Here is a 13,190-nt window from a genome sequence, read left to right as displayed (position 1 = left end):
TTGTAGTAAAACTAATTGCATAGCAATGCAAATATTAGGTTAATCTATAAATTATATATTGTAGTTGTCAGTGATTTTTAAATAACTCCTTCCATTAAATCAGTTGTGATTTTTGGTCTATAATTATCTTTAACAGAGTATGTGAAAAGCCTTCCTTTTAGAAAAGAATGAATATTTTTGTTTCATAACATTGTGTCACTAAAGCATTTAATCCTTATGTAAAGAAAATAGTGTTAGGAGTAGATCACTTACAAGATTTAAAACCCCTTTGCCCGTGTACCCATGTCAAAATTAAGATTTTATAAAGTAATATAGAAACGCATGCTTTATATTGGGAGAGCAGAAAAGAGGAAAGCTTGTGAATGTTAAATTAAAAACGTTTGTGAAATGTCAGTGGATCCACAGCCATATATACATGGTCGTCAAGATTGTCATTTTGCCTATCCAGAAGTCAGCAAAAATACTCCACCTTTGTGGTTTGAAAATCTGAAGAATGAGCATATGGTAGGATGCTCTTGACAACTGAGATGCATGCCAGGTAGCTTGTGACCACATTAGGTAATGCAGCAACTGATTCTGAAATGTTTGGGAGTATGTCCCTCGTGTATAGTACATATCTCATTGTAAACTATCTTATGTCAGGAAGAAAGGAAGCTAGTAAAACTGCCGCTAGTGCCTTGGTTGAGAAAGCAGCTAGTATATTAAAAGAGAAAGCTGAGTCAGTCACTACAATGCAAGAGCCAGGTAAGAGAAAACAATGTTTGGTATGTCATGGCTAAATAGGGTTTAATAACGTTTTATTAAACACTCCTGCAATAGCAGTGTCTTCATTGTTTCCTATATTATATCAGCTAGCTAAAAAGGTAATTACTATACCAGATTAGCTCAGTGGTCCGTATAGTACAGTATCCTGTCTCTGACGGTTTTTTCTAGCAGGGGTTTCAAAGGAATGTGCTAGAAATCCTCTAGTGGACAATTATGAAATAACCTGTCAACAAGATACATTTATTCCTAAAACCATTAGTGGTTGGCTTATACTCTGACATATAAGGGTTCATATTCCTTGTGCGTGTAAATACTCTTTTCTAATATACCTGGATGTTTTCACCATCCATACAAATGTCTGTTCCTTTTTTGATTCCTACTAAGCTCTTGGCCTCATGGATATAGATTGATTGTGTGGAGTTCCAAATTTTTAAGAGTTTTAAATTTGTTGCCTTTCATTTTCTGTGAATGTCCCTGTGCTCTTTTCCTATGAGCAAAGCTAAATAAGAACGCTTGATTTACTTGCTCTGTAGTATTCATTACATTATGTACCTCTATCAAGTCCCCTCTTGTTTCTCCTCTAAACAGTCTTAGAGTATGGCTACACTTGCAGCCGTACAGCGCTGCCGCGGGAGTGCTCCCACAGCAGCGCGTTGAAGTGCAAGTGTGGTCGCAGCGCCAGGACTGGGAGAGAGCCCTCCCAGCGCTGCAGGTACTCCATCTCCCCGTAGGGATTAGCTTGCAGCTCCCAGCGCTGGGGCACTGTTTACACTGGCGTTTTGCAGCGCTGTAACTTGTTGCACTCAGAGGTGTGTTTTTTCACACCCCTGAGCGAGAAAGTTGCAGCGCTGTAAAGCACCAGTGTAGCCAAGGCCCTAGTCTTTCCAATCTGTCCTTACAATAGTCTTTCCATGCATGTAATCTTTTTCATCACCTATCTCTAGACCCATTCTACTTCTGTTGTAATTTTGGGGGCAAGGCTGACAACTAAACACATTATTTCAGTGAAGGCATGCCATTGTTTTAGAGAATGGTATTGTAATACTTCTAGTATTATTTTCTGTCCCATTCTTAATATGTCCTAACAGTTGGTTTGCTTTTTTGACCATGGATGTTGTTACCCGAAATTGGGCAAGCTAGTAAGTTTAGGGAGGACTAATGACCCCCTAGAGTTTGGCAGAAAGCAGCAGGTTTATTATACTGATTGCCGTGCCTGTCCTGGAAGTGTGATTGCAAGTGGGAGTGTGACCCCCCCCCCACCCCTTTCTGTTGAGCTTAGCTATCAGTATAATAAACATTGCTTTCTGCCAAACTCTTATGCTGTGTCCATGCATTGGGTTGTGAGTGCTGCCTAATTAGAGTCCCAGGCACCTTGTTTACCTGGGAGCTCTTCTGATCTTTCAGCTGTTTAACCAGCCCATTTATCCCACAAGCATTCCAGGAGTGAGGGGGAGGGGGAAAGCCACTTCATAGGTATTCAGAGAGAGAAAGGAGACAAAAAGGGGCTGGGGCGGGGTAAGTGTAACAGACCTTTTGAGCATACAGGTTATACATAGCATAGTTATACAGAGCATACAGATCACTGCTGCTCCTACAACACTCTGCCCCTTGATCTATGATTATTACAGTAGCTGTTGTCCTTATAGGGCCCAGGTGATCTGTTGCAAACAAACCAAACAATTATAACCAAACTAAAACTATATTATGACTAAAACACAATTGATTAAACACCAGAATTAATATAAACACAAATGCAAACAATCACAATTATAATAATTGGGAATACAGTAAAACCATCACCATTACAATAATTGGGTACATTGACAAACAAAATGAGGCCCAAGCCATCAAACAATAAAAATTAACCCTAACCCTTAAATGCACACAACAGATAAGATTTGTAGGACTACCACGGTTGTCATGCAAGGTTAAACTGATTTGGAAGATACATAGTAACAGAGAACTTGGTGAAATTGCTGATACTTATACTAACATTTAGTTTCTAAAATGTTGCAGAATCCCCTGTTACTAGCAATTCTTTTCAGGAGGTTTGGGTCGGGGGAGGGGGGGGGAAGAGAAGGGCAACAATTCCTAGACCTGAAAGACAGGGCCCTACAATTACAGGCCAAGGTCAAAAATCCCACTAGGGGGTGATAATGGGGACCCATGAACTATCCTTAAGGGCTTGGGGAAGTAGAACCAGAGTGCATAGAGGAAAGTGTGGAATTAACAATGCAAGAAAATGTAACTAACAATACAAGTGTATTAACAAAAATCAACAACAAAATGATTATTAGAGAACCTGACAAAAAATAAACCTGAGGCACTGGGGACCAAAGTCTTTTGGACAGAGGTGGATGTGATAGATAATTTGGTTGGAGATGGGGGAAGTAGAGAAAGGAATAGGTATTTACCCTGTCTAGTGCAGTATCCCCTCTCTCTCTCTGGACCCAATGCTAGCCCAGGACACCCACCAGAGACAGACACAGAACATGGAACACAGAACTCTGAACGCGGACTTTGTTGCGATGCTATAACCATGGTATTTCTGTAACTCTTTAGCTGGTACCAGCTTCTCTGATGTTCTAGTTTGAAGGCTGAAAGATAGAAGCTTAGAAACACATTAGCACAGTGCTCCCACTGGGGCAGACCCTGCTTGTTTGAGTTGTCCATTGTGTATCCAGTTTTCCTCCAGGGCTTTTGCTAACTTTATTGCTTGTGCGGGAGTCAACTCGGTCTTTGCCATAGTGTGTCTGGTACTTGGAGCTGCCCTGCCCCCTGCGGGAGCAGGCCCAGAGTTTTGGACCACCCTTTGGACCGCCCCAACAGTGTCTGGGGTCTGGCTATCCGGGTCTGGATCGGGGGGATCCGGATCATACCAGATATCCCCATCCTAATCATCATATGATCCTGCACCCCTCTGGGCTTACATCCTAATGGTGGTGACCTCGGCTGAATAAGCCCCCTGAACCCTGTTCTCCCGGGCGGACCCCTTCAGGACCAGATCCGTCAGGCAGATAACTGCCTGGCTCATAGCAGCATTCTCTACTTTCACAATCAGAACCTCCACCGTTCACATATCCCATTCCTTCTCCAGCTCATGAATTGTACTCCCAGGTGGAACTGCTCCTGGCATCCAGGGGTCTGCACATTTCTTTTGGAGAACTTCTAACAACACCCCAGGAGATGGTGCCACTCCCCAAGGGGGGGATGTCTTCTCGCTCAGGCTGCTTTGCCTTTTTCTTCCACTTGCCCCACAGTGGCATACTTAGCAGCGGCATCCTTTTCTCCCTGCAGTGGGTTGCTACCCTACCACTTTTTACATAGGGTTGAGCTGGACCTGCTCAGGAAGCTATTAGGGGGCGCCAGGGGATTTACACCTAGTTCTCTCCCTTGCCCTACACCAGCACTCAACAGTGGTGTCCTTTTCTCCCTGCAGTGGGTTGCTAGTGTACCACTTTTTCACGCAGGCTCGAGCTGGACCCACCTAAGAGAGCACTGGGGGGCACCAGGGGACTCCTACTCTTGGGTCAAATCCTCCACTAAACTGCCCACATTCTCCACCATTAATGTTACCTGAAATTGGGCTGGCTAGTAAGCTTAGGGAAGACTAATGACCCGCCAGAGTTTGGCAGAAAGCAGAATGTTTATTATACTGATAGCTAAGCTCAAAAGAAAGGACGAAAGGGTCACACTCACACTCGCATACTCACGATCCCAGGACAGGCACGGCACTGGAGATGTCAGGATTCTTTAAGGTAAGTGCCCCACAGCGCAGCGATGGACGGTGCGATGAAGATAAGTCTTCCCGAGGCACCATGGAATGCAATGCAGTGAACCACTGGCCAGGCAGTCCAGGCGAAGGGCCTTTATGGGAGGTACAAGCTTGTGAGTGCACTTCTGAGCACATGGCCCTTTCCCCTTTTAAGAACCTGCTCCTCATGGCCTGCTCATGGTGTTCACACTCCACCTCAGGCAATGTCCGTGCAGTGTCCATGCATTGGGTTGTGAGTGCTGCCTAATGAGAGTCCCAGACACTTTGGCCTTGTCTACACCACAAAGTTGCAGCGCTGGTGAGGGAGTTATAGCGCTGCAACTTAGGAGGTGTACACATCTGCAGGGCATCACCAGCGCTGCAACTCCCTGTTTGCAGCGCTGGCCGTACACCCGTTGAAACTCGGGTGTAGAGGATCCAGCGCTGGTGATCCAGCGCTGGTCATCAGGTGTAAACACTCACCAGCGTTTTTCTTGACCTCCGTGGAATAAACAGGTATCCCAGCATATCAGAGGAAGCCTCTCTGGTAATCAAGCTGGTCTCCTTCCCCGCGGTTTGCAGGGGGGTTCGGGGAACGTGAGAGCAAACCGCGGGGAAGCAGGTCTCCTTCCCCGCGGTTTGCTCTCGCGTTCCCCTAACCCCCGTGCAAGCAGATCTCCTTCCCTGCGGTTTGCAGGGGGGATCGGGGAACGCGACAGCACACCGCGGGGAGGAGATCTGCTTCCATGGGGGTTCAAAAAACACCGGAGCAAACCGCTGGGAAGGAGACCTGCTTGCAGGGGCGTTCGGGGAACACCGGAGCAAACCGCTGGGAAGGAGACCTGCTTGCAGGGGCGTTCGGGGAACACCGGAGCAAACCGCTGGGAAGGAGACCTGCTTGCACGGGGGTTCGGGGAACTCGACAGCACACCGTGGGGAAGGAGATCTGCTTGCATGGGGGTTCAAAAAACACCAGAGCAAACCGCTGGGAAGGAGACCTGCTTGCAGGGGAGTTCGGGGAACACCGGAGCAAACCGCTGGGAAGGAGACCTGCTTGCACGGGGGTTCGGGGAACGTGACAGCACACCGCGGGGAAGGAGATCTGCTTGCACGGGGGTTCAAAAAACACCAGAGCAAACCGCTGGGAAGGAGACCTGCTTACACGGGGGTTCGGGGAACGCAACAGCACACCGCGGGGAAGGAGATCTGCTTGCACGGGGGTTCAAAAAACACCGGAGCAAACTGCTGGGAAGGAGACCTGCTTGCAGGGGGGTTCAGGGAACACCAGAGCAAACCGCTGGGAAGGAGACCTGCTTGCACGGGGATTCGGGGAACCCGACAGTACACCGTGGGGAAGGAGATCTGCTTGCACGGGGGTTCAAAAAACACCGGAGCAAACCGCTGGGAAGGAGACCTGCTTCCCCGCGGTTTGCTCTCGCGTTCCCCTAACCCCCCTTGAAGCCACCCAACAGCGCTGCAGTGTGGCCACATCTAACACCACTTGCAGCGCTGGTTGCTGTAAGTGTGACCACTCTGCAGCGCTGGCCCTATACAGCTGTACTAATACAGCTGTAACAACCAGCGCTGCAAAATTGTAGATGTAGACATACCCTTTGTCTACCTGAGAGCTCTTCTGATCTTCCCTTTATCCCACAAGCATTCCAGGAGTGCGGGGGAGGGGGAAAGCCACTTCACAGGTATTTAGAGGGGGGAAGGGGGGAGTATCACAGACCTTTTGAGCATACAGGTTATACATAGCATAGCCGTACAGAGCATAGAGATTGCTGCTGCTCCTACAACAGAAGCTCAGTGTGCAGAGGTTTTCATTAAGCTGGCCACAGTGATGCCCTACATCACTTTTCAGAGTTAATTTAGCACCCAGCAATGTGCATGAGTAGTTGATATTATTCTTTCCGATATGAATTATCTTGCATTTGTTAAGGGTCCTTTCATTCTTCTTCGAGTGCTTGCTCATATCCATTCCAATTAGGTGTGTGCGTGCTGCGTGCACGTTCGTTGGAGACTTTTTACCCTAGCAACACTCGGTGGGCTGGCAGGTCGGCCCCTGGAGTGGCGCCTGATATATACCCCTGCCGGCCCATCCGCTCCTCAGTTCCTTCTTACTGCCCGTGTCGGTCGGAACAGTGGAGCGCTGCTTAGCTGTTCTCCACCTCCCTAGCGATTCATTCTCTTGTATAGTATTGTGCATATAGTTCTTTTACTGTAGTTCTAGTTAGTGTTTAAAATTAGTTTATAGTTATGTATATAGTTAAAGAGGATCAGGGGCTCGCCCCTTCTCCTCCCCCGGTACCGGGGCCCATGCCGAGTTCACCGGGTTTCAAGCCTTGTGCGACCTGTCATCGCCGATGCCCACAGGAGATCCGCACGACTCCTGTTTGAAGTGCCTAGGCGAATCCCACCTTGCGGACAAGTGCCGGATCTGCAAGGCGTTCAAGCCCTGGACAAAGAGAGAACGGGACATTCGCCTAAAACAGCTTTTGATGGAGGCAGCTTTAACTCCTCCATCCTCGGCACCGACTCCAGCACCGGGACCAAGCGCCTCTTCCGCACCGGACCACCCGGCACCGATAAAGGCTCCTCGTCCCCACCCGTCACCGGCCCAACCCTCCAGCCAGCACCGCTCCCTCTCCCTGAGGAGCAAGAAGCACAAGGCTCCTGCGGCAACTACAGCTACACCGCAGTCGGAGCGTATCTCCAAGACGGACCACCCGGCACCGTCATCTGCCGCGGCACCGTTTGTCTCCGCACCATCGATTCCAGCTTCACAGGAGCCGTTGAGTCTGGTGCCTACCAGCTCTCCAGCACGCGCTGTGGTTGAGCTCGTCGCGCCCTCCACGCCGCAGACCTTCTCCGTGGTGTGCGACCTAATCGCTCTGACAGAGCCCGAATTGCCCCAGCCCCTGGCACCGCTGGTGCGGGTTATTCAATCTCTGGGCAAGCCCACCATGGTGCGACCAGGTTCACCGGGCACCACTGAACACCATCGGTCCCGCTCCAGATCCCGAGATCACTCTCGGCCTCAACATCGCTCAAGATCCCGGCGCCGCTCGCAGTCCCGGTACCGTTCTCCACGGAACTGGTCGTACTCGTGGCACCGCTCGAGATCCCGGTCGCCGTCGTGGTACTCTCTGCACCGGTCCAGGTCGAGACACCGACGTACTTATCGCAACCGATCCCAGCACGATGATATAAGGCACCAGTAGACCTCCCGGCACCGCGCTGGTAGCAGGTCCTGGTCCCGGTCCCGCTCCAGATACCGCCACGGTTTCCAGTACCGCTCACTGGTACCGCTTAGAGATGAGCCCTATGGGCGCAGAGACCTGGCCTAGTCAACATCAGCTCCTCTGTGGCCATCGCGTCATCCGTCCGCCTCTTCACACGCGGACAGCGCCTCCTACGGGAGTTCAGATGCACAGGCCCACCCGGACCATGTACCATCTCAATGGTCCTTTTGGATGCCTTGGGCCTATCACCAAGCCCAGGGCGAGCCACTGGGCCCAGCACGCTCCAGCCACTCGGAGCACCGTGCAGCAGAGGCCACAGTCAGCCAACCTCCCCCTGCTGGTATGGAGGAAGACTCTGCACATCCACTTGCGCAGCATGACTTTCCGGAAACGGAGGTCCCCCAGGACGAGGCTTCAGTCCAAGACCCACTCAACCCTGGGTTATCATCTTCCTCTTCCCCGGATGAGGTGATAGTGGGCACATCATCATCGGGGTGCCCGCCAATTGATCTCCGAGCGCATCAGCATCTTCTGCGGCGTGTTGCCCAGAATATAAATCTTCCTGTAGAGGAAGTTCCTGAGGTGGAGGCCCCAGTGGTTAGCATATTGTCAGCGGAAGCACCGACCAGGGTGGCCCTCCCCTTCATCAAATCAATCCAAGCCAAAGCAGACACCATCTGGCAGTCCCCAGCTTCCATCCCACCCACATTCAGGGGAGTAGAACGAAAATACATGGTGCCATCCAAGGGGTATGAGTACCTCTACGTGCACCCCGTCCCCTGCTCGTTGGTGGTCCAGTCAGTCAACGAACGGGAGCGCCACGGCCAGCAAGCTCCCGCGCCAAAATCTAGGGAGGCCAGGCGCATGGATTTGGTGGGCCGGAAAATCTACTCTGCGGGAGGCCTTCAGCTCCACGTGGCGAACCAACAAGCCCTCTTAAGCCGATACAGCTACAACACCTGGGAAGCTGTCAGCAAGTTTACTGAGGGTATGTCTACATCTACAATTTTGCAGCGCTGGTTGTTACAGCTGTATTAGTACAGCTGTATAGGGCCAGCGCTGCAGAGTGGCCACACTTACAGCAACCAGCGCTGCAAGTGGTGTTAGATGTGGCCACACTGCAGAGCTGTTGGGCAGCTTCAAGGGGGGTTCGGGGAACGCGAGAGCAAACCGGGGAAGGAGACCAGCTTCGCCGCGGTTTGCTCTCGCGTTCCCCGAACCCCCCTGAAAACCGCAGGGAAGGAGACCTGCTTGCTCGAGGATTCGGGGAACGCGAGAGCAAACCGCAGGGAAGGAGACCTGCTTACACGGGGGTTCGGGGAACGCGAGAGCAAACCGCAGGGAAGGAGAACTGCTTGCACGGGGGTTCGGGGAACGCGAGAGCAAACCAGGGAAGGAGACCAGCTTCACCGCGGTTTGCTCTCGCGTTCCCCGAACCCCCCTGCAAACCGCAGGGAAGGAGACCTGCTTGCACGGGGGTTCGGGGAACGCGAGAGCAAACCGCAGGGAAGGAGACCAGCTTCGCCGTGGTTTGCTCTCGCGTTCCCCGAACCCCCCTGCAAACCGCAGGGAAGGAGACCTGCTTGAACGGGGGTTCGGGGAACGCGAGAGCAAACCGGGGAAGGAGACCTGCTTCGCCGCGGTTTGCTCTTGCGTTCCCCGAACCCCCCTGCAAACCGCAGGGAAGGAGACCTGCTTGCTCGGGGGTTCGGGGAACGCGAGAGCAAACCGGGGAAGGAGACCTGCTTGATTACCAGAGGCTTCCTCAGGTATGCTGGGATACCTCCTTATTCCACGGAGGTCAAGAAAAGCGCTGGTAAGTGTCTACACTTGATTACCAGCGCTGGATCACCAGCGCTGGATCCTCTACACCCGAGACAAAACGGGAGTACGGCCAGCGCTGCAAACAGGGAGTTGCAGCGCTGGTGATGCCCTGCAGATGTGTACACCTCCTAAGTTGCAGCGCTGTAACCCCGTGATGTAGACAAGCCCTGTGTTGGTTCCTCAGGACTCCCGTCAGGAGTTTACAGCTCTCCTAGAGGAGGGGGAGAGGGTCACGAGGACCTCACTGCAAACCTCCTTAGAGGCCGCTGACTTGGCAGCCAGAACGGTCGCCTCTGGCATAGCCATGCGCCGTGTATCTTGGTTACAAGCGTCCGGCCTACCGCCTGAGCAGCAATATACCATCCAAGACTTGCCATTCAATGGACAAGTTTTATTCTCACAAAAGACAGACCCCAGACTACAGAGTCTGAAGGACAACTGGGTTATCATGCGTTCGCTGGGAATGTATACACCCCAGACTCAGAGACGGTCCTTCCGCTCCCAACCTCAGCACCCTTACCCCCCGCCTCGGCCAAGACAGGATCTTGCCCGGCGACAAGGCCACACTACCCGCAGACATCAGTCTGGACCTCAAAGGGGCAACAGTTCCAGTCACACCAAACCACTGCTGGGATCCAAAGCAAACTTTTGAGGGTGCGCCCGAGAGCACTGTACCAATTCCTCTACTGGATCCTCTTCATTTTTACAACCGCCTCTCCCCGTTCCTTCCAGCGTGGTCCCAGCTGATCTCAGATTGTTGGGTCCTACGCACGGTGGAGCTTGGATACTGTCTTCAGTTTTTCTCCCCCCCCACCCCCTCTCCTCGTCCCTCTTCAGGGACCCCTCTCACGAGCAACTCATCATTCAGGAGGTTCGCAAGCTCCTCTTGATTGGAGCTATAGAGGAGGTACCAGAGGAGTTAAGGGGCAAGGGGTTTTATTCCCAGTATTTCTTAATCCCCAAGTCAAAAGGGGGCCTCCGGCCCATCCTGGATCTGCGAGGACTGAACAAATTCATCAAAAAGTTCAAGTTCCGCATGGTATCCTTAGGAACCATCATTCCTTCCCTGGATCCCGGAGATTGGTATGCTGCTCTCGACATGAAGGACGCATATTTCCACATTGCAATTTATCCCCCGCACAGGAGGTATCTGCGCTTTGTGGTAAATCAGGGTCACTACCAGTTTATTGTCCTTGCCTTTGGTCTTTTCTCGGCCCCTCGTGTGTTCATGAAGTGTATGGCGGTAGTCGCTGCTTCCCTGCGCCGTTGTCGAATACACGTCTTCCCTTACCTCGACGACTGGCTTATCCGAGGGACTTTGGAGGCACAGGTGCTCAGCCACGTCACCATCATCAGGGAGCTGTTTGTGCATCTAGGCTTGATCATCAATTTGGACAAGTCCACCCTGGTGCCTACACAGAGGATAGAATTTATCGGGGCAATGCTGGACTCTAGCCTTGCAACGGCCGGTTCCAAGCCATAGTCTCCCTTGTCGAAAGTCTGTAAAGCTTTCCAACCACTTCTGCTCGTACTTGCCTTGTTCTCCTGGGGCACATGGCTGCATGTACTTTCGTCACAAGACATGCAAGACTGCGTATGCGCCCTCTGCAAACCTGGCTTGCGTCGGTCTATCGGCCGGGCAGGGACGCCATAGACACAATCCTGACAATTCCGCCGGATGTTCTAGGCTCCCTCGACTGGTGGAAGACGTCATCCTGAGTGTGTGCGGGCCTGCCATTTCATCCTCCCCAGCCCTCCATGTCCCTAACAACGGACGCATCCTCGCTGGGCTGGGGTGCCCACCTAGGGCTCCTGCGCACCCAAGGCGTTTGGTCACCATGGGAGCTGACGCTCCACATCAATGTGCGAGAGCTGAGAGCGGTCTGGCTGGCATGCTAAGCGTTTCAGCGCCATCTACACGGCTGTTGTGTTGCAGTGTTCACGGACAACACAACGGCATGTATTACATCAACAAGCAGGGCGGGACCCGGTCCTCCCCTCTGTGTCAGGAAGTGATACACCTGTGGGACTTCTGTATAGCCCACTCCATACATCTAGTGGCCTCCTTTCTCCCGGGGGTACGGAGCACCCTTGCGGATCACCTGAGCAGATCCTTCTTATCTCACGAATGGTCCATCCGTCCGGACGTTCTCCATTCGATCTTCCGGAGGTGGGGCTTTCCCCACATAGACCTATTTGCATCCAGAATAAACAGGAAATGCCAGGTGTTCTGCTCTCTACAGGGTCGCTCCCCAAGCTCGCTGTCGGACGCGTTCCTGATTCCGTGGACGGGCCGCCTCTGTTACGCCTTTCCACCCTTCCCTCTTGTCCACCGAGTCCTGCTCAAACTCCGAAGGGACAGAGCTCGCCTCATCCTGATCGCTCCGACTTGGCCGAAGCAGCACTGGTACACCATGCTGCTCGACCTGTCCCTGGCAGACCCAATTCCCCTGCCGCTCTGGCTGGACCTGATCACACAAGACTTCAGCAGGATGCACCATCCGGACCTGCAGTCCCTTCATCTGACTGCATGGCTCCTGTCTGGTTAAACCAGTCGGAGTTGCGCTGTTCCGCCGCAGGATAGCAGGTGTTGCTGGGGAGCAGGAAGCCCTCCACGCGCTCGACATACCTCGCAAAATGGAAGCGCTTCTGCCACTGGTGTAACCAGCACGGCCATTCTCCGCATTCTGCATTAGTCCCCACTATCCTGGACTACGTGTGGTCTCTCAAACAGCAGGGGTTGGCGATCTCCTCTCTGCGAGTACATCTTGCAGCTATATCCACCTTCCATCTGGGCGAAGCTGGCAGTTCCGTTTTTTCTCACCCTATAGTTTCAAGATTCCTCAAGGGCTTGGAGCGACTATACCCACAGGTCAAACGGCCTACCCCTACCTAGGACCTGAACCTCGTCATAACCAGGCTCATGGGGCTCCCTTTCGAGCCTTTGGCCACATGCTCGCTGCTGTACCTGTCCTGGAAAACAGCTTTCCTAGTCGCTATCACCTCGGCTAGACGAGTCTCGGAGCTTCGTGCATTGACTGTGGATCCTCCATATACTGTGTTCCATAAGGACAAGGTACAGCTGCGACCGCACCCGGCATTCCTCCCTAAGGTCGTCTCCGCCTTTCATGTTAACCAGGACATCTTCCTGCCAGTCTTTTGTCCAAAGCCGCATTCATCGTGACGAGAGCAACAGCTCCATACTTTGGATGTCCGAAGGGCTCTTGCCTTCTACATCGAGAGGACCAAGCCCTTTCGGCGCTCACCTCAGCTATTTGTGGCGGTGGCAGAACATATGAAGGGCATGGCAATCTCCTCCCAGCGTGTTGCATCTTGGGTTACATCGTGTATTCGGGCTTGCTATGACTTGGCTCATACTCAGGCGGGCCATCTCACTGCCCACTCTACCCGGGCTCTAGCCTCATCTGCCGCATTCTTGGCCCATGTTCCCATACAGGACATCTGCCTTGCGGCCACCTGGTCTTCCATCCATACGTTTGCATCGCACTACACATTGGTCCAACAGTCTAGAGACGATGCCGCCTTTGGCTCAGCGGTCTTACATTCCGCAACGTCTTGCTCTGACCCCACCGCCTATGTAA

The 13,190-nt window shown here is 52.3% G+C and overlaps 1 protein-coding gene across 2 annotated transcripts in view; it reads left to right on the top strand.

Annotated features, from left to right (window-relative positions):
* Nucleotides 1–13,190, top strand: part of TRAF3IP1 (TRAF3 interacting protein 1) — a 143,134-nt gene that overhangs the window by 47,811 nt on the left and 82,133 nt on the right. Inside the window, exon 10 of one of the 2 annotated variants that reach the window (XM_030579939.1) lies at nucleotides 643–744. The exons of the other annotated variant lie outside the window; for it this stretch is intronic. Coding sequence (XP_030435799.1) covers nucleotides 643–744 — 102 coding nt within the window. The remainder of the gene's footprint in view (nucleotides 1–642; nucleotides 745–13,190) is intronic. 2 annotated transcript variants of the gene reach the window in all.

Source organism: Gopherus evgoodei, chromosome 11 (genome assembly GCF_007399415.2).
Source record: "Gopherus evgoodei ecotype Sinaloan lineage chromosome 11, rGopEvg1_v1.p, whole genome shotgun sequence".
Lineage (NCBI taxonomy): Eukaryota > Metazoa > Chordata > Testudines > Testudinidae > Gopherus > Gopherus evgoodei.
The sequence above is the reverse complement of the archived record's forward strand: the minus strand, read 5'-3'. Positions and strand labels throughout refer to the sequence as shown.